The sequence below is a fragment of the Daphnia magna genome, linkage group LG9 (assembly GCF_020631705.1).
Source record: "Daphnia magna isolate NIES linkage group LG9, ASM2063170v1.1, whole genome shotgun sequence".
Classification (NCBI taxonomy): domain Eukaryota; kingdom Metazoa; phylum Arthropoda; class Branchiopoda; order Diplostraca; family Daphniidae; genus Daphnia; species Daphnia magna.
Window position 1 is genome coordinate 2,931,733 of NC_059190.1, and position 19,780 is coordinate 2,951,512.

A 19,780-nucleotide genomic window follows, 5' to 3' on the forward strand; every position below is an offset into this window, starting at 1 on the left:
GTGTTTGGATTCTCGTTACTTATTTAAAAATTCTTTCTTTTGGGACTGTTAGATTAAAAAATAAAAAACTAATTATAATACAATGGCTCCGATCACGGCTTCAGCCCCCAAAATGACGGGCGGATCGATTGAATTGCGGGAACCATCGCTTCCAGTTAAGCTTCTCACAGCTGGATCGGCTGCTTGCGTCGCTGATCTCATCACGTTTCCTCTCGACACAGCCAAAGTCCGGTTGCAGGTAAAAATAAACACATGTTGCACAAAGGCTTTACTTTTGCGTAGTAAGAGATAGATGCATAGATCCCTTGAATACTTTATTGCATATCAAATATTTTGTGTTGTTTTTCATGAGGGGGACTACAAGTCCCGTTGTTTGTCTCCTATGTGAAAGCAACTGGCTCCGAAACCTTGTGGTTTTTTTGGTCCACACTTAAGGCGGACCCAAACATAGTTTCTTGTTCTCGGTTTTTACTTAATGATATGATCTCTCGAGATGTATTGCCCTGTCACTGGCTTAAATAGTCAAGGACTTTGAAGGTTGTAGGGGTATTTTGTCCCTATTTAGAAAGAAAAATGCTTCTCGCGGATGGCCTTTTGTGTGACACCCATCGTGTTCGCACTGGTTTAAACCGGACTGGCTTCTCCTGTCTAAGAAGTGCTTTCTCTTGTCCTGTTTAGAAAAAGAAACAAGGTTCAACACTCGATTCATATTAGGGTATCGAACTCGCTTAGTCCGGCGGGCATAAGTTTTAAGTTTTAGTTCTCTCAATGTGGAAAGACAAATACTTTCACGACCTACTTACTGTCTAATTTATCATTGACCCTAATGAGTCTCTGTACGTGCCATACACTTATCCGAATACTTCTTTAATCAATTTCTTATTTGAACATTAATTTTTCATAGATTCAAGGAGAGGCTGGTGCGGCACCCGTACGTTACTACATTACCACAGCGGCCTCGACTTTGGGTGCTGGAGGACATGGTGCTACGGCTGTGATGGTTGAACATTCAGCGGCTTCGTCTCAATACAAAGGCATGATTGGCACAGTCTCAACTATTGCCCGCCAAGAAGGGCCAAAGTAATTAGAGGGTGACGGTTAGCCTCCTAAAATGACAAGGCACTAAAGAAACGGTTTACCCTTAATTATTAAGGGCTCTATACAATGGACTGGTTGCCGGACTTCAGCGTCAAATGTGTTTCGCCTCCATCCGAATTGGGCTGTACGACTCAATCAAATTGCTGTACCTACAAACCCTTAACGGTATTAGCCCTTATTTTTATATTAACCTATTCAAGGATATGAGGATAAGTTTAATCTGCATGTTTCATTACAGGAGGACGAAACTCAGCCAACAAAAACACGAACGCTAGCATATCTGTGCGAATATGCGCAGGAATTACCACAGGAGGTTTGGCTGTGCTCTTTGCTCAACCGACCGATGTTGTTAAAGTACGAATGCAAGCAGAGGCTCGCTCGGCCACTGGAATTAAACGATATTCCAGCACCATGAACGCTTATTCCACTATTGCTCGGAAAGAAGGAGTTGCTGGTTTATGGAAAGGTATGATTATTATAACAAAATTAGCCATCGACGTTCGTCTAGATTGTAAAAGTCTATCAAAACGTTTTACAGGAACCTTGCCCAATATAAGCCGCAACGCAATTGTGAATGTGGCTGAAATTGTTTGTTACGACCTCTTCAAAGAATATATCTTGAATTCTGGCTTGCTTAAGGACGGCGTTCCTTGCCATTTTTCTGCTGCGGTGGCAGCCGGATTCTGTACCACAGTGGTCGCTTCACCCGTTGATGTAGTAAAAACGCGTTTCATGAACGCACCAGTTGGCCAGTACCGAGGGGCCGTTGATTGTGCCGTCCGAATGATGATGAAAGAGGGCCCAGGAGCCTTCTACAAAGGCTTTATGCCTTCTTTCTCTCGTCTGGTGTCTTGGAATATTTGCATGTGGATTACGTACGAACAGTTCAAACGTCTTGTTTTGGTGGCGTATAACCAACCAACGGTGCTCAACAGACATTAATGTCAAAGGCATTATGCGCAAATCGGATGTCTTTTGTGAAAAGTTGCTTTTATGGTTTTCTATTGCTACAGTTATACGACGCGAAAATTTATTTGTCCTATTCATTTAATCAGGTAATCGGGTCCTCTGTATTACATTTGATCGAAGGCTTGTAATAATATTCTTTACTTTCTTTTAAATTCGAGCACTCGAATACACCATTTTTTTCTTAAACAGTCCCTTGACAAGTAATTGTTTCGTCATTAGTATTTTGATTAAACCCTGCAAAATAATCTTTTACGTAAATCCTTCCAAGAATTGTTTCCCACCGTAAAGTTTAATAATTCTTTAATCTTTGGTTTATAATTAGTAAAACTAGATGGCGCTGTTATGCATCTATTGCAACTGATAATGAGCAACGAAAGAAGGTAATGACCATAATTTTTAAAACTCAACGGCTCTCGGTGTTCGCGAAGATCCCGATAGCCTTGGAGAAAAATAATGACATGGTATTATTAAAATTGAACACTGATTTCGCTTCAGTTACTGGTTTCCTCGTCAAACCTATGGAACGTCAAATTACTCCCTATATTTTCAGTACCCAAGGAAGCACCATTAATTTTTTTGTTCTGAAAATAATCAGCAACACATACATCTAGCGATACCAATAGGAGGAATAGAATTACTATGGATTCTAAATTTCCTTTAAAGTTATTTATCGATTTCATCGTTTAAGCAGACGACACGTGTTAAACAATTTGTCGATTTCGGATGGCTGCACTTTTCTGCACTGGTGCAATTGCCCCGAGAAAAAGTTGTTCGAGTGGTAATCTTAGTGCAATCCACTTTTTCGGTGCATCGAATTTGTACGTTCCAGTGGCACTCCGGCACCGTCCTAGAGGTCACTCGAAAACTGCACTTTCTTGCCCGACCTTTTAAGTCAGTGCAAGCGGTGCAGTGCAATTTCTAGCAGACGAATTTAGAGAGTGTGTTGTTTAGTGATAGGAGCCTTTTTTTCTTTCGTCTGTTACGTCCTCCACCGGCGTAATAAGTGAAAAAAGTGTTCGAGTGTAACCTCCATTTTCTGACAACCCGGTGGAGTGCATGACGTCACATGACTCTTCTCGCTCCGAGCCAGTGTGCACTGGCTACTGCACCGAGTGCAGCCATCCGAAATCGACAAATGTTTTGTACTTTACTTCATAAAGTAAAATTGTACTTTTAGAACTTTTAAAGCACCGCATAACTTTTGTAAACAATAGTTTACTTTTACAACTATCAAAATCTTGTTAACCATTTAAAGCAGAACAAAGTTCATTTTTTAGATTTCTGGAATTTCAACTTCCGGTTTTACTTCCGGTTTTAAAATGCCAAATAACTCCTTATTTGTTGGTCTGTTAGAAAAAAGATTCACATTTTCGTGATCCTCGTCAAATTTGGGGTCGAGTCCATGGATCAGCTCAAAATACCCGAAAATCGTCAAAAATCGCAAATTTTCCTGAACGTTCATGAAAAATCGCGATTTTGGTCAAATCCGACTTTTGGCTAAAAACATGTCATTCCAACCCCAAATTTGATAAGGATCACGAAAATCCTACTCGTTTTGTTATGGGCTCAATATTTCTGGAGATATTGGCTACTTCCGGTTACTTCTGGAAAATTTTCATGACAATTTGCAAAAAGTAAAAAATGAGCTGTATTACTCTAAAAATTTCAAATGTTTTTCTTGCATGCGTTAGGTTGTTGCTGCTTTTATTCCGTGTTTTTCTTGCTATCAACACGTACAGGCTGACCCTACGAGCAACGACAGTTTTAACTACAAATGTTTAGCGCCTCGTCTTGCAACTAGTAGTTGATATTCTTGGTTTATATATTTAAAATTGGAACCAACTGTTTTAGGTTAGCAAAGTTCAAGCACTTAAAAGCAAGAATTTTACTGATTTAAAGGTAAAATATATTTTCTTTGGATTTCAGGCGGAAAACTAGATGGCGTTGATGTACGTCTATGATTAATATTACGAGTGACAAGTTAAATGGGTGTTTGTTACGTTTATACCTGTTTAGTGTTTCAAAAGATTTTTCGTCAAAAAATTGCGGTATGTTATTATCTGTTCAGTATTGCTATCGTTGTGTAAGTATTGAAAAAGAAATCCTTAACATAGATTGCTTATTGTATGTGGTAGAGTTTTGCCTTGTCAGTTGCTGAACCAGTAGCCTGCCTTCCTGCTATCAACGTACCACAAGGGATGCTGACACTTTAAGAAGACCCACAGTAACCACTATGCCTGAGAAATGAACATCACCATCCTGTTCAGGTATTGTTAATGGACTTGAACTCTTTTGTTTTAGCTTCGTGATGTGTTCTCTCATCACTAAACAACAGTCTTTGTCTACTATGTGTTGCTAATCATCAGCCTTCATCATCCCATGTATCCAGAATCTAAAGCTTCTCTGCTCAGCCAGCCATCCTCCATACACTTCAGCTCTTCATTGTGGTATTACAGAATATTACTTATCTTCTACTACATGCACCTGTAACAATTATCTCTACACAGGCTTCTCTTCCTCTCTTCTTAGCCTGCCAAATGCAAACAGGAATAAAGGTTCATCTCCATTGCCATACCATGGTATTTTCATTTGATGGGTTATCTGGATTTCTCATTTTCACATCTAAATTTTTTTTGTAGAAATTGAAAATGTCATTGTTAATCCTGCTGCCAAATCGTCTTCCCGAACGAGTCATGCAGTTTTAGATTCCTCATGGAATTTCCTTGTGAGTAAAAAAAAAAAAATAAATAAAATAAAATGGGTTTTTGCATTAAAAATTGCGTTGTCATTCTCATTTGTCAATTTTCTTTTCAGGCAACATCCACCCAGGCTGAAAAGGGCATCCTACCAGTTGTGTGGACCAAACCCCCCTCCCCGCCTCGCCTCTTCGCCTCGCCATCCTCGCCTCACCGTCTTCGCCTCGCCATCCTCACCTCGCCGTCTTCCCTCGCCTTCCTCGCCTCGCCGTCTTCGCCTCGCCATCCTCGCCTCGCCGTCTTCGCCTCGCCATCCTCGCCTCGCCGTCTTCGCCTCGCCATCCTCGCCTCGCCGTCTTCGCCTCGCCATCCTCGCCTCGCCGTCTTCGCCTCGCCATCCTCGCCTCGCCGTCTTCGCCTCGCCATCCTCGCCTCGCCATCCTCGCCTCGCCGTCTTCGCCTCGCCGTCTTCGCCTCGCCATCTTCGCCTCGCCATCCTCGCCTTACCGTCTTTGCTCGCGCCCGGCTTCTCCTCATCACCGTCATCGTGGAACGTCGCGTTTTTGGTATTTTGTTTTGTTTTGTATTGTTTTGTATTGTTTTGTATTGTTGTATGTTTAAAGTTAACCCGTTGGCTGCCACCCATTTTGCTCCCCTTTTTTTTTTAGTTTAGGGACCGGCGGCGCTGTTCTGCCCCATGGTTGATCACCCATGGGGTGGGGCAGTCGCCTTGCGCCTTAGGGCGCCGTAGGCAATGCACCAGTAGGGACTTCCCCTTGTCGATGCGATGGTGGAGTACCTGGGGTGTGCATTCCCGTAAAGGTCTCCATTGTCAAGTCAGCCCGGACTTGTCTTCGGACAAGTCCCCATTTCATCGGATCCCTCTGAAACGATGCGTAGCGAATGTAGAAAAACAACCTACGGGTTGTAATGGCTTGGCAGCCAACGGGTTAACTTAAGTGTTTGTGTTTATATGCATGTATGTATTGTATATATTGTATAACATGTGATGTAAAACTGAGGTGGAATTGTGGGTGGAGGTGGGATAAATACAAAACCAATTCCATTTATATCGTTGTGTATTGAATTTTATAATTGAAGAAGAAAACCAATTCCAAGACATGCAAACTTTAATTACCATTGAGAAATCTATAGGCAACAAGTACTTGTATACTTTATATACTTTTACCTATAGGCAGAACTATAATTTGCAATTCAAATTCTCAACATGGATAGCCATTATCCTGGCACCAACTTTAAATTTATGCCACTGCAACCTCAAAGTAGTTTTGTTGAATTTAATCCATGTTTTTCATTTGGTTCTGTTGACAAATTTTGGCAACTCTTCGTTCACATGTTTTCTCACTAGTAGGCAAATAGCTTCAAAAACTTTTAAATCTCAATATAATTTGATTTCACCACCAAGGTTAGAAAACAAAGTTAAACAATCTATATTATGTTGACGGCCGGCAAATTGTATTCTTGCTCTTGGAATGCTGCTTTCTGGAACCTCACTAACGAACCAAGGAGAGTGTCCTGCAACAACAGCTACCATCCCAGAATTCCAATGATAAGTGTGGGAATAAAATAGTGGGTCCTGGAAAATAGACAAAATAACAAGAGTTGAGGTGTTAATGCTGCTATCTTTCCATTCTTACCAATCTGTGTTTTTCCACCTCAACCAAAAGATGACAAATCAAGTCCCAAATTAACGCTCCAGCTCCATGTAATGACTTGTTCCAACACCTAAACAAAAGAAAAAGAACAAATAAATGAACAAAATCCTTCATAATAGCAAAGCTATAACATAGATAATAATTTTCAATAACCAAGGGTGTAGGCCAGGCTCAACAGGGGACCATGCCATTCCTGAAACCCGTTGCCTGACACATGCCAGAATGCTTTTGTGTGATTAAATTTTAGAAAGATGCAAAATTTGACAAAAAAGCTTTGGTCAGTGGCAAGAACGAATTAGCATGTTAACACGATCAGATAAGACAAAGGCATTCGTGTGAATGGCAAGATGTTTTCTATAATCAACTAAATGTACGAGTATACAAATAATTGGTAAAAGTAAAGTGAGAAAAGCAGTTTCTTTGTTGACTAGGGAATGTTTAAGCCCAAGGAATTACAAAATGACATATTAAAGTAATAAAAGATCTTTATAAACCGGACAACGTATCAGAAGATGATTTGTAGTGACCCATGCTTCGTTCACAATGGCGATGGCGCACTTCAGATTCAGACGAATGTAAATTCCACTAGATCGGGACCAGAAAACCTTAGATGCACTGCCATCTATCGAAATATATTTCAGCTATTAAGCCCGATTTTTGTGTACAAAAAATCGGCACTTTGTTTTCGTTTTATTTTTGTACTAAAAGTCGGGCTTAATTCAAAATCAATGTTTAATTTGGAATTTTGGATTACTCAGCCTTACAGTGTGAAAAAATAGACAGTGGAAACAATTCTGCTCATTGTGCTGATCTGCACAATGCCAGATTCATGTAAGTTATCTTGAAACAGTTATTTGGGTTTGTATTTGGCTTTCATATGCAAATCTATGACACATATTTATATTAGCTAAAGTGTTATTGAACCTAGGACTATTCAGTATTAAAATACTCTTACCTTAAGGAAATTTTCAGTTGTGGACTTTCTTTAGATGACTCTTGTATTGGAAATTTTATCCTGATTCTTGGAACAAGGAACATAGCATGTCTTGATTCCAACGAAGTGTCATAGGAAAGATTGTAAAAAGATGTTAAGGTATTTGAAAAATCACGACTGTTTGTAAATTGGTATTATTTATACAAAGCAAAACAGGTATAACAAAAATGGCATTTTTAAAATTTTTTATATAGAATTATGTTGCTTCTTTGGACAGCAGATTTAGATCATGTGTCTACTGTGAAAGAGATCATTTGTCTCAACGAAAATGGCTCTCTCCCGTTTGCGACATCAGACCTCCCCAGTGTGTCATTTTGATGCAGAACTCTTGAAATCAAGTTGAAGGTTTTGAACCATCTCAGGCCAAAGCTGAAGTTCTAGGTCTGTCGGTTTTTTCTGCTTGTAAACCCATAATTAAAACTAATTGAAGTGCAATTTATTGTCTTGTTTGCAGAGGTATTAGAAAATCGTCGCTCTTTGGTTAGAGTTTCTTCGCCGTCCGATGCATCAATTGAAATGATGTTCACTTCCTCGACATCATTGCTCACGTAATTTAATAACTTTGTGTTTCGAAAAAAGTTGTACTTCTCTTCAATTTCCAAAAGAAAACTATGATGGATTATTCTTATCTCGAGGTTATATCGATCCGCAAAGGTAAATCGGAAAAGGGTATTCTTTTTCTTGACATAAGAACGGAAATCTGGTGAGCAGGATGCAACGGACTATGTCATGTCAAACCATTAGCTGAATACAATGAATACCATCAGTTCCCCAGAACGAGAGGTAATACTATTGAATTCTCTATTAAATACAAATTGATAGAAAAACGTTTATATATTGATCCATGTTTCATCTCCTTTACATAGGTTAATAATCATACTGAATCAAAAGAGGCATCGAGCTAAACGAGATTTTAAAATGATAACAGTTGAAAGCGCATGTGGAAATTTCGAAGAACGCTTCCTAAACGTTACCTTTAGTCGCTGATTCATCTCGAAGATAAAATAAGTTATTTTTATAAATTGAAGTGCATATCTGGGCTCCCTTCTTTTCTGTGGCCCCGTTTCCCCTTGACTTATGATAAGCCCGTAGGGGGTCATGCCCCTACTGTGATCAGCAGCAAAGGTTGTGAGTGCGCTGTCCGGAAAGGGGACGTGGGGGTCCTCAAGTTCTATGATATCATTGGAGGGCGAAGAGGCTACCCACAAATCCGAATAACGGTTAATCGCTCACGTAAAAACTTGTCCGAAACCTTCCATCCTCTTCCGGCTTCTCTTAGCCACGCCCCGGGTAATCTCCCCGGGGGTTCAAATGCAATTGAGGCAGTGTCTCGGCTTGTCTCGGTTGATGGCAAGAGGAGACATTGCCTTAAACTACTTATACTATATAAACAATACAAAAATTTAAAAATGTTAATTTGTTGTTACTTCATTTCATGCATGTTTTTCATTTGAATTTCATTGTAGTTTTTAGTTCTAGTTCAATTGACTTTAAACGTATGAACGTGCATTAACCTTTAGAAGACTTTCTAATTAAGTACTTATTAATTCAACATGTGCTGCTTGGGGATCGAACCCACTACCTTCAGCTTATGCAGCCAATGCTCTACCACTGAGCTACAACTGATATTATTATGAAATCTACTGCTCTTGCACATTGCTGTACCTAGGTGAAGTTGTTCATGAAAGTCGTTTGACTTTTTACCGCTATTATATTTTCTGTCTTACTTCGCGTTTATCTTGTGATATTCCAAGATTATACACTAATTGAAGGGATCCAGGATTATCCACCATCGCCAATTGATTCAAGTACGTGAAATTGTAGATATGATTTCCAACGTTAATGAATGGATAACTGAGGTTCTTTACCAGATCTGTACGGCATCCGCCTCGCAACTTAAAGATCTTTGGATCGATTGCTAAATGGGATTCGAACCTTAGATTTTCGGCAGGATATGCTAATGTTTAACCGTCGAGTCATGAATCATACAAATTTGGACATTGTTGTCCCAGACTTTTGGTCAATCTTGTACACTGGTAATAATAATGAGTCCTGATGCACGGTAATGCTATAAAAACTTTACTTGCCGAAGATCGGTTCTGTTTTGAAATTATAATTTTTTTTCTCGTTTTAGTTTCGAGACTTTGTTTCGAACTTTGTGAGAATCGAACCCAATACTTCCGGCGGCATGAGATACAAATATTTTCGCACTAAGATATGAAGTAATATGCTGGGTAACAGCTAACAGAATATACATCCAATATTGAACGGGGAAATATCACGAGGACAGCTGCAGTTAGAGTCCAAATCCAGGCAAGGTAAACGCCAAAACTGAGAATTAAAATACAAAATATGGTAAACATAACTGGAAAAGATTTCTGTGTTTAAAATACCATTAATTTCATGACTTATTTCCTTTGGTACATGAAACTCTACAGAGATGGCTGTTAGCACTGTATACAAGCGATTCACCTCTGCTGATGAATGCTTATAAGTAAGCCAAGGCTCTCGACGAGAGCTCAAAATACCAAGTGATAACCTGAAAGCCTGAACGAGCATTTTCAGCCTACGCTCTGCAGCGTGAGGTGTGAGTCCATCAACTTCAATTTGATGATGAACAACGAAAACCAGTGACTTCAATAAATGCGGAATGCACAAGCATTTTTTCACTGCTAATAGGAAAGATAATTAGCCGACTTAAAAATATATTACTTTATACCATTATAGTACAATTTTCTGATGCAGGAGAGGCAAGCATAGTTGAAATAGTCAGAACCAGCTTTTGGGCTGCCTGAAATTTATCTTCTGTATTCAAAGATAGATACGAGTCTTTGAGATTTAGGGCCGTTTTCTCGAGTAGGCAACCTAAAAAAAAAAAAAAAAAAAAAAACATTATTCACTTTTGTTTATTTCCAACGTTTATAATTACTAACCTGATTGTCGGTTGCAAACCGTCGCTAAGCCGAAACGAGCTACGATGGCTGATAATAGACTCATCATATCGATAAACGATATTCGTCGAATTTCCGATAGAAGGATCTCAATAAGGCGGCCTCGTTTTGGATTTTCGACGAAGGGCAAAATATGGGTGATCCAGCAACACAAAAATTCTATGTTTGACTTCAGAATATCTGCGTTCTACGAAAAAAATAATTTTATGAAAATTAATTTTAATGAATGGAAAGCCTTGAAATACTTTGACCCGCTCTAAGTTGCTGCATATCATTTCGGCTATACCGGGTTCACTGCTATGGAATAGGTCTATCAAATTTTCTTGGACCCCACCAGAAATCATTCGTAGTTTTAGCTGTTCCATAACGGTTGAATACGAAATAGCTGTCGGAATCGATCAGATTTAGTAAGATCCGGATGGAATGGAAGAAGAACGGTGGATGGGTGGGGGAGGGAGAGAACAACAAAATCAGCAATTTACCGTTATTGTACATGGACGACAGAAGGCTGAATTTGAGTGTTTCGATCAAAATTGAAGTATCGGTGGCGTTATCCATTCCTACTGAGGAAATGCAGATTGAGCCACAGCAATAAAGAATTTAGACCATACTTGAAATTTTACGTTCTGTGCCTGTTGAATCTAGGCGGAATCGTTTAATAGGTTCAGTTTGAATTCCTGTTTCGATTGTAGCAGTTTTAGCGTCATATTTAGCCATTTCAAACGAGGATCTGAAGAATTACCAACATGAAACATTCCTCTAAAAAAAAAAAGCTTTCATAGAAGATAAATAAAATACCTGTTTAGAAATTTTCTTCTGTTTGGTGATTCTTGGTTGGAGATTGGAAGTGTTTTATTCTTCTGGTGCTCTTTAGCACTTTGTTCAATCTTCTTGCACTTGTTTCGTAACTCCTCCAATTCTAATTCCTGAAATTTAGTAAATAATTCATAAAAAAACATGCATATATCAAACAAGGTACATAATGCAACCACAGACTAAATAATATTGGGAAAAAGAAAAAATAAAACCTTGAACTTCATTTCTGTCTTTGATGCTTCTAGCTGTTTTGAATACTGTGTATCCATATGAATTACTTTCTCTTTTAAGGAAGCTAGCTGATGAGAAACTTCAATTTCTCTTTTCTCCATAGCTGCCCGAACACTCTGGAGATCAGTTCGTAATATGGTGGATTCCCCATTTTTCATAAGATTTGTTTCACATAGTCTTCGGTTTTCTTCTTTCAGTAGCTCTAGCTCAGCTACATCCACTAACTTGGCTGTCACATTACTGTTGCTATTGCAATTTGATTCTGTAGATGAATGTACCAGGTGTGCAGTTTTCTGGTTTGTTACATTAATTTGAAGCTGATGGCTTGGTTGTTTGAATTCAAATCCATACTTTGGTTTATTTTCAATGAAACTATGCTGTTGACGTTGGGGCTGGGGCTTGGGAGAGGAACAATAACTTGCTTGAGTGGCAAGCAACACACATTCTTCTACTACATCGGCATCTAGATCGTCGTCTCCCCATAGGTCATCCATATTTGACGTTGTGCAGAGATTTCGATTTATCCAGTGAGCATATATAACATAACAGATGGCCTCAAACCGAGAAAATATCCAGTAAAAGAATGAAAACTAGACGAGATCTTTCCTAATGGTAATGGAAACGTAGGTGCACTGCTGCCACCGATGCATGTTCTTTCCTTTTGGGTTTTGGCGCTCAACTGCTCAAGATTGAAATAGCAGACAGCACAGAGAAAATCTTTGCGGAAAATCTTTGACGTTACCACATTAATATGTTCAAAATTGTACAATAGATGTTTTTCACTCCTTTATCGGGTGAGTATTCTCACCACTTTAAATTGTTTTGAAAAGATTCACTTTTCTTCGAAAAAAAAATATTTTCTACATACTAGTATATTTAAAAACTGTTTAGTACAAATAAAGAAAACATATTAGAAGATTAGGAAAATCGTAGAGGGTTGGAATACAGCCCAAGCTTTTGTATAGCTTGAATGACTGTCTGAGAAAAATGGGGTTGCAAAACAAATGCAAAGATTATACAGTGAATTTACAATGAAAAATTTAATCCAGCTCGTGACTGCCCTCAGCACTGACTAAAGACTCATTCTCTTCCTGGGTACCATTTTTCATTGATTGATGTTTTGCGCTACTCTTGTGACGACCTGTTTGCACAAGCGTTTCTGTCAATCCAGTTTGGGTTACCCTATATTTCAATGTTGTAAAAATAGTATTTCAGAACCAAACTAGTTACGGAAAATAGAAAAAAGGTTATTGCAGAATACTAACACTCGGTCCAGTTCCACGACTTCGTCATCATCGTCATCTCTGGTGAGAAGGAGATACGGATTATTGACGGCAGGGCGAAATTTCGAAGCCGTCATGACGAAGAAAATGTAAGTTGCTAGTTCGAAGAAAAATTCGTCAAGCCATTCATATCGAAACGGCACCGTAATCTGAAAAATTACTGATATATAATACAGAATCTTGAAAAATGTTTAAATTTACTAGAGGAGACTTACTCGTAAAAGATAAACGATTATTCGAGTAAAGTAAACATAACAGACGACAAGAATATAAAAATGCCTAAAGAGCTGGAGCTTGCGCAGAGAGGTTGCTGCTTTTCCGTCAGTTTGACTGGCTTCCTGCAGATGACGTATTGACCTACAAAAAGTAATTAGGAAGACGAATATCGGCAATTTAATTCGTAAATATAATGGCCGTACCAAACTACGGGGAAAAGAATGGCTCCGCAGCACAGGAGATCAACTAAGATAAATACTTCGTTCCAGGTCATGTGGGCAGCCTGACCAGCCTCGGATTCTTCCGTGATAATGTAGGCAACGTTGGCGAGCACCTAAATATGCACAAATTGTTGTCATGCTCTTTGGAACGTTTTACGATAAGGTTGTACTATTGACGAACCTGTAAGGGGACAACGATCATGAAGATTTTTTTGTCCTTTCCACTGAGAATGTGTTTGAAAAAAGCCCATCCCGTTCCAATCAGTACGATGGTGATAAAAAGGACGGCTCCTTTCAACAAGTGAGTGATATAGTAGAGGACAGCCCATGTTTCGATATGAAAACCTTCGGTTTGGATAAAATGAAAGTTGACTCCATGGAAAGCTAATGACAATGACTTCAGGAAAACTAGTAGAGCCATGAGATAATGGATCTTGTAGACATCTTCTCGTCTGGATCAAGAAAAAGCCATTATATTACAATCATTTCCCCGAAATGTTAAGAACTATCAGCGTGACCAAATAAGTTATTATCTTACTTGCTTTTGCATAACACTCCTACCCAAAAGCACCCCGATGCAAGGAACACTGTTGACATAATGAAATACAACATCGGCAATGGCATTTCTCCGGCCGAAAGGTAATTATCGCCATTTGTCTCTGTAACCTCAATCTAATTACAAATCATTATTTGCAAGGCCGTAAACTAGAGAAAGCATAAAATAATAATTCATCTAACCGTTATATTAATGGGTTCTCTGTTATTCTTGAAACAGCGATGAAAATAGAGGTTGAACATGCCCTCTTCTTCTGAATGTCTGATATTTACTGTGAACTATAATCGGAAAAATAAAAAAAATACACATATAAATAAATACCGTCGGTAGGGCAGACGAACTATTGATCTTTACGTTTGTTGAAAATGAGTTTCCATCCGATGACGACAGCGGAATTTTCAGATTGTTACATGTGACACTAACATTCGATGCTTCAGCAACATCTAGTGATTCATTCTGCACATTTCTTTTGGGTCTAGCACTTCTACTAAACAAACTTGAATCACTAAGCTTTTCAGCCACTGAATTTCTCTTATTTCTTGGGTCATCCACAGTTATTATGTTTCCTATAGAATTAAACTTACTGGAACATCGAACATTCAACCTAATTATGTTTTAAATACAGTTACTCATTGCAAATATAGCATAGTACAATTTAAGCTTACAGTTTGTTTATAAAGTCAAATTCAAATCGTGCCACTGCTGTTTGGTCTATCTCCTCATTTATAGACAGTCCTGAATTGCAGATGTCTCTTTTGCTATCCAAGTATGGGTTTGCGGCATCACTAAGTGTTCTATCCAAACTAAATCCCAATCCCGATGTTTCTTGTGCATTTTTTGAAATAGCCAAGTTAGAAACTGTGACATTCAGAATTCCTCCTTGTAGAAAGCCAAACATGCTAACTGGTATGCTTTTTCGAGTCTCATCCTGCGAAAATAAACAATACCCGTGGAACGAGTGAAACAAATTCGATAGCTGATTTGGTTTAACATGTCATATGGAATTACCTTTAGATCAAGATGATGTTTTCGACCTACTATCTCTTTCCATGCGTTTGTTACAATGAGAAGAAAGAGCAAGAAATTAAAGCAAAAAGTCTTTTGTAAATACATGGCTAGTAAGCGTTCGTCCATTGATCCTACGAACATTGACAGGAGATTGGCTGTAAGGAGGATGAGAATTGTGAATTAAGAGGAGGCGGGCCTCTGAGTCTGAGGTGCTCCAAAGCAGAAGACTATAAATCGATTATACCTGCTATCGATAGTTTCGAGAATAAATAAAAATGAATATTTAACTACTTATTCCTTCTTATTCCAACATTACTCTACGTAACAGTTGCTGTAGAATCGTAATAATAGTACATATAATAGTACGAACGCGTGAATCACGTGAGATTCACTCTGGGCCATAAACAAAGGATAGACCCTACTGAGCAACAAAACATGGCTGTACCAGAGTCCTACCTATACTGGTCAGTTTTTGCAAACAATGTTGCAGCTTGAATATGGGGGATTTTAATCATTAAATTGAGCATGTAAAAAAAGGGAGAAAGAAGAACGAAGTGAAGGATCCAGAACCAGATGACCGTTCTGACCTTCAATTGAACGCAACGAGAACGTTGCATGTGATGCGGTATTGTATAGGCCTACCTGAACGTGCCTATAAACGGGTCAGGAACTAACGACAAGAGACACATTCATTTCAATTGGGAGAGAGATGTGGTCTCCATGTATTCCTCCGTCAAGTTAGCCGGAGTTGGTACCATAGCCTTTTCCTCATTCGACCTGTCCATCTACCAGTATTCATGCAATAAAATCAAATTTTTACTGAGCTCAAAAAATTAACAAAGTCGATAATCAAAGAAAAATAAATGTGCGAGCTGACGTGCGGAACCATCCAACACCCGAGTAGAGGCGAGAGAGAACATCGGTTTATACATCGGAGTTAACATCGGCTTCCCACACAAAGAACCGCCAGAAAAAGATCAGCCGTCCATCACAAAGCCGTCCAGAAAATCAAACTATCAAGTGAAAAAAAAAAATTCAACAATCGAATTCAAATAAATCTCAAACTACTTTAAAAAAAGGCAAGCCCATTTCGACAGTTCAACTAAACATTCTTGCGTAGGACAACATTCGCTGAAACTATTATTGCAACACTTGTACCACGCCTTTCTGAAGTAACATTCGCAACAACATGTCATGAGACTTAATCGGACGGTTCATATTTATTCCCAGAATGTATAATATTTGCTTCAATATATTGTTTCAAAATGTTCATTTAATGTCTGTATTCATTCTTGGTTAACTGAAATTAAAAATTACGAAAATGAAAAAACAAAAAAATATTTGGGCATAAAAGTGCTGCAGCAAGATGTACAGATCAATTTTAAGAAAAAAAATGTAAAGGTATTCGTTTCCTCAATTCTCATAACTAAAATAAGTAACAGGTCATGGTTAACATTTGGTTCTTAATGACACGATAATAATTGTGACAATCAAATAATTCAATTTCACTACAAAATATGATGGAACGGGAGATAAATTTGATTGACAATTTATGTCGTCCTTATCGAGTCCTCTTCGTTGTCTCGTTCCACAGATCCGTTACATTCAACCAGTCGAAACATCGCATCGAAGGTGTCCAATTGGATTTCTAACGGGGGTTTTGGGGCACGGATACTCAAATCCGAGACCTGGGCAATTTCTTGATCAATTCGGCACATCAACAACTCAATGGTTACCTAGAAAATTAAGTAGCGACAAATATGAAGCTATATTTAAAAGAAATTTACATGTTAACTTACACGGAAGTCCTCCCGGTAGTTTTCCAGCAATCTTAGCTGCCCCTGAAGGCAATCCAATGTCTGTTTGATCATGAACCACTGGGTCTCATTTACGGAGTTTTGGCTTAAAGATTTTAGTTTTTCTATGAAGACTGTGTGTTTTTCCTCATACACTAAAAGAAAACTGTTAGATAGCGCTTTTCTGTCGTTTCTCCGACTCACTAGGAATTTTTCTTACTCGTTATACATTTGCTCTCCGGAATACTCAACCATGTATAGATATTTTTTGCCCAATTCTTTGAACTGATTAGACATGGTGTTTTTCTTTTCAATGGTTGCATCGAACTGGTACTTCAGCGCGTCGTAATCTGACCTGAGTTTGTTTTTTTAAAGATTTGATGAGATGAATTAGAGAGAACATCGACATGTGTAAAAACTTTTTCGAACTCATACATACTTTAAGTTTGCAAAGACATTTTTCCCATCAGAATTATGTGTCTCCTTCCCAGCTGTTGTTTCAGATGAAGATAACCTGGCATGTCTGCTCTTCTCTTTAGATAATTCAGTCAACTAATAAAATTATTGTGGGATGAGTTGAATTGACATTACTTGTTTTATATAAGGACAACATGTACTTTGGATTCCAAATTTGTGTTCTCAGTCTCTAGATCCCTGATTCTTTTCTGAGCAGTTATTAATTCACTTTGAGCATCTTGGAGCTCTTTTTGATTAGCAGATAATTCCTTCTGTGCTGCTAAAACATCTTCCAATGCAGAGTTGACTTCCCTTTTTCCATCATTTGATTCATTAATTTTTGCAAGTGCTTCTTGCAGCTGTTCTTGAAACCGTCTGTTATCCTCCAATGCAACTTCAAGTTCTTTTTTTGTTTTCTCAACAGTGTTTTTTTCTTTGATAGTATTATGAAACTCTTTGGATAATAATTCTCTCAAGTATCCAATAGTAGTCTCCATTCCCTGAATACGCCGTGAATCAGTTGTGATAGCATAACTTGGTGAAGCTGCAGCATACATGGCAGTATGTGGATGGAACAAATTATTATATGATACTGGTTGCCCTTGATTCCAACTAATGAGCTGCTGAAACTGAATTGCCCGTGAGGGTGGCTGGGTTGAAGTTTGTGGAAGAGGATATGGCTGTGGAGGTTGTTGAAGAAGAAAGTTCCCAGTTGGCAATACCTGCAGTAAAACATGCATATAGACTGAGATGTTTTCTCCATATTTTATACATCAGTAAAGTGTTTTAAACAATCAGAAAATACTTAACATACCGCATCGCCTGTCGCACGTTGAACGTCAGAACAATAGCTAACATAACCAGATATATCTTGTGTAGACATATCAACTACTAAAAGGAATGTTGGCGGAGTATACTATTTCCTGCAGCTCCGAAAATGCGTTTTGTCTATCATGTAATAGCTTGTATCAATTGCTTAAACTTGGATGGCAACTTACCTACGTTGAGTTATATTTTTTGTTGTTTTCAAAAGGAGCGAAACCACATGGCGGCGTTGCAAGCTTCCTACATAGATTGAGTCCTTTCTGAGTTAATAATTCATAAATATTTTGATATTAAATGATAATAGATAGATTTTTATAGTTAGGTTTTTTAAATTTTTTATTTGTTTTTATTATTCTTTTCGCGTCGATTTCTATAGGCAATACCGCAATAGGTATGAGGGAAGGAGTCTAACCATACCCATGGTCTAACCAGAAACCATGCCAACGACGACTAGGAGGCAAGGAGAAAGGACCAAGGACGGAAGAACCTATGGGTTATGAGCTATGACCGACATGGTAGTAATTTCCATTGGTAATCAAGATCCTATGTCCAGTTTTACTTAAAGCCAAGAATTTAACGTTTAGTTTATTTTGGCTATTGCCTAAAAATTGTTGCTAAAACATTCTGGTAGAGACACAGATGATTTCACTGAAAACCAGAGAAAAGAAAACTTCAGTGTTTAAACTGAATTGTACAGGAACCATTTCCGGGCTGGCGAAGGCCATTTGGCGGCGCCAGGGGACCGTGTAACCAAGTTTGCACTATAACTCGTTAGTAAACGGATCTTTGTTAATGGGAAATGCAACTAGACCACGCCAATGGAACTAATGACGTTATTAACCCATTCAAACAATTTGATATTTGCCGTGCGCAGCAGTATCACCTGATAACCTTGGAAAACGGCTCAGGTGGAAAACAGAGGGAGAACGAATTCAACCCTGAGGGGGAACGTAGCCGACTGCGGCCACCAGGTGACTGGAGAACTCTTTCTCCTTCTTCAGTGTTCAGTTTCTTCTGCTGCCAAGCCCAGGTAAGGGCGTCTCAAGGTAGCTCTCGTACGAAGTTTGTTTCAAGTTTGGCATGATCATTTAAGAACCATTTCAATATGAATATCCTCTCACTGCTTACCATCGGAGTGATTCTTCTCGTGACGGATGCCCAGGGTAATTTTCTACTTATAACATTAAAAAGGTTTTCAGTGCTCAAGTTGGCTCTTTCATGGTGAAAGTGGGTCGCGATATGTATGCCGTACGGGGCAAGAAAGTTGCTGACTGTTATGTTGTGGTCGCATTACAGGTGCCGTGAAACGCTGTTTCAAGTGCCGTTCCAGAGGCGAGCTGGGCGATTGCCGCAATCCGGACGAGAGCACCTCAAGTCTGTCGAGCACTGGAAGGAATCCTTTCCCTTCGTCTTCCGACAGAGATCAAACGACTAGAAGCAACTCGAATACTTTCGGAGCCAACTTTGACAGTTCCTCGTCGTGGAGCGGAGTTGAAGCTGTGCCTTGCTCGTCAGGGTGGTGTGCCAAAGTGATAGAAGGCAAGGGCACGTTCAAAGCTGAAGGTAAAACTTTCTTTTTCTCTGTATCATTCCTGTGGCAACAGTTACAACAACTTCAGTGTGAGCTAATATTTTGATCACATGTTTTAGAATACGGAATGGCAACCGAACGGATGTGTCTACAACGTCCACCGCAAGATTTACGTGAACGATGTGCCATGACAGTTCGAGGCAGTCAAGAAGTGTTCATGTGTTTCTGTAAAGGTGATCTGTGCAACGGGCAGCCTTCGTTCACAGCTTCATTACACCTAATTGCTGGCCTTGCCCTGTCGGCCTTATTAGTTTGGCGTACTCTTTAAAAGAATTCACCGTGCAACATACTTTGCCTTCTCTCATTCCAGGCATCACCTTTGTGTTTTAAATGATTCCTCATAACATAATTTCGTTGACACAATAGACAATTTGCTTTTAAACGTTACTTTTCTCTT

General features: G+C 39.0%; 5 protein-coding genes and 3 long non-coding RNA genes across 12 annotated transcripts; 4 read left to right on the forward strand and 4 right to left on the reverse strand.

Moving 5' to 3' along the window:
* Nucleotides 1-82: 82 nt before the first annotated feature.
* Nucleotides 83-2,040, forward strand: LOC116930470 (mitochondrial uncoupling protein 2). The gene is made up of 5 exons (XM_032937878.2): nt 83-238; nt 905-1,080; nt 1,154-1,263; nt 1,337-1,564; nt 1,637-2,040. Exons 1-5 carry the CDS (start codon nt 83-85, stop codon nt 2,038-2,040), a joined length of 1,074 nt encoding a protein of 357 aa, XP_032793769.2.
* A 1,545-nt stretch (nt 2,041-3,585) lies between these two features.
* Nucleotides 3,586-4,934, forward strand: LOC123475957. The gene is made up of 7 exons (XR_006651472.1): nt 3,586-3,918; nt 3,994-4,115; nt 4,203-4,334; nt 4,434-4,514; nt 4,575-4,646; nt 4,707-4,792; nt 4,882-4,934. It is a non-coding gene; the product is annotated as an uncharacterized LOC123475957 (long non-coding RNA).
* Nucleotides 4,935-6,150: 1,216 nt separating this feature from the next.
* LOC116931080 lies at nt 6,151-7,064 on the reverse strand. Its single transcript, XR_004398722.2, has 3 exons — nt 6,934-7,064; nt 6,422-6,509; nt 6,151-6,360 (listed from the first exon to the last, which is right to left on the reverse strand). It is a non-coding gene; the product is annotated as an uncharacterized LOC116931080 (long non-coding RNA).
* On the forward strand, nt 7,058-8,567 carry LOC116931081. The gene is made up of 5 exons (XR_004398723.2): nt 7,058-7,270; nt 7,368-7,532; nt 7,628-7,814; nt 7,888-8,216; nt 8,300-8,567. It is a non-coding gene; the product is annotated as an uncharacterized LOC116931081 (long non-coding RNA).
* A 929-nt stretch (nt 8,568-9,496) lies between these two features.
* Nucleotides 9,497-12,120, reverse strand: LOC116931082. 4 transcript variants are annotated; one of them, XM_032938581.2, is made up of 9 exons: nt 11,413-12,120; nt 11,183-11,310; nt 11,008-11,114; nt 10,867-10,947; nt 10,636-10,769; nt 10,367-10,571; nt 10,164-10,298; nt 9,827-10,105; nt 9,497-9,764 (listed from the first exon to the last, which is right to left on the reverse strand). In XM_032938581.2, exons 1-9 carry the CDS (start codon nt 11,923-11,925, stop codon nt 9,730-9,732), a joined length of 1,617 nt encoding a protein of 538 aa, XP_032794472.2. In that variant the 5' UTR covers nt 11,926-12,120; the 3' UTR covers nt 9,497-9,729. The 4 variants fall into 4 exon arrangements, with proteins under 4 accessions (XP_032794472.2, XP_032794471.2, XP_032794469.2 ...); XM_032938580.2 differs by having other exon boundaries at nt 9,827-10,102; nt 10,630-10,769; nt 11,413-12,119; XM_032938578.2 differs by having other exon boundaries at nt 10,630-10,769; nt 11,413-12,119.
* Nucleotides 12,121-12,285: 165 nt separating this feature from the next.
* Nucleotides 12,286-14,916, reverse strand: LOC116931087 (protein GPR107). Its single transcript, XM_032938585.2, has 10 exons — nt 14,716-14,916; nt 14,373-14,635; nt 14,062-14,311; nt 13,890-13,985; nt 13,690-13,823; nt 13,333-13,603; nt 13,134-13,264; nt 12,930-13,071; nt 12,697-12,863; nt 12,286-12,613 (listed from the first exon to the last, which is right to left on the reverse strand). The coding sequence occupies exons 1-10, from the start codon at nt 14,854-14,856 to the stop codon at nt 12,472-12,474; spliced, it is 1,737 nt and encodes a 578-aa protein (XP_032794476.2). The 5' UTR covers nt 14,857-14,916; the 3' UTR covers nt 12,286-12,471.
* Nucleotides 14,917-15,983: 1,067 nt separating this feature from the next.
* Nucleotides 15,984-18,078, reverse strand: LOC116931089. 2 transcript variants are annotated; one of them, XM_032938589.2, is made up of 7 exons: nt 17,966-18,078; nt 17,782-17,890; nt 17,129-17,689; nt 16,951-17,063; nt 16,732-16,866; nt 16,515-16,665; nt 15,984-16,451 (listed from the first exon to the last, which is right to left on the reverse strand). In XM_032938589.2, exons 2-7 carry the CDS (start codon nt 17,848-17,850, stop codon nt 16,266-16,268), a joined length of 1,215 nt encoding a protein of 404 aa, XP_032794480.1. In that variant the 5' UTR covers nt 17,851-17,890; nt 17,966-18,078; the 3' UTR covers nt 15,984-16,265. The 2 variants fall into 2 exon arrangements, with proteins under 2 accessions (XP_032794480.1, XP_032794481.1); XM_032938590.2 differs by having other exon boundaries at nt 17,782-17,915; nt 17,970-18,065.
* Nucleotides 18,079-18,298: 220 nt separating this feature from the next.
* LOC116930471 lies at nt 18,299-19,765 on the forward strand. The gene is made up of 3 exons (XM_032937879.2): nt 18,299-18,955; nt 19,089-19,355; nt 19,443-19,765. The coding sequence occupies exons 1-3, from the start codon at nt 18,898-18,900 to the stop codon at nt 19,649-19,651; spliced, it is 534 nt and encodes a 177-aa protein (XP_032793770.1). The 5' UTR covers nt 18,299-18,897; the 3' UTR covers nt 19,652-19,765.
* The last annotated feature ends 15 nt before the right edge of the window (nt 19,766-19,780 follow it).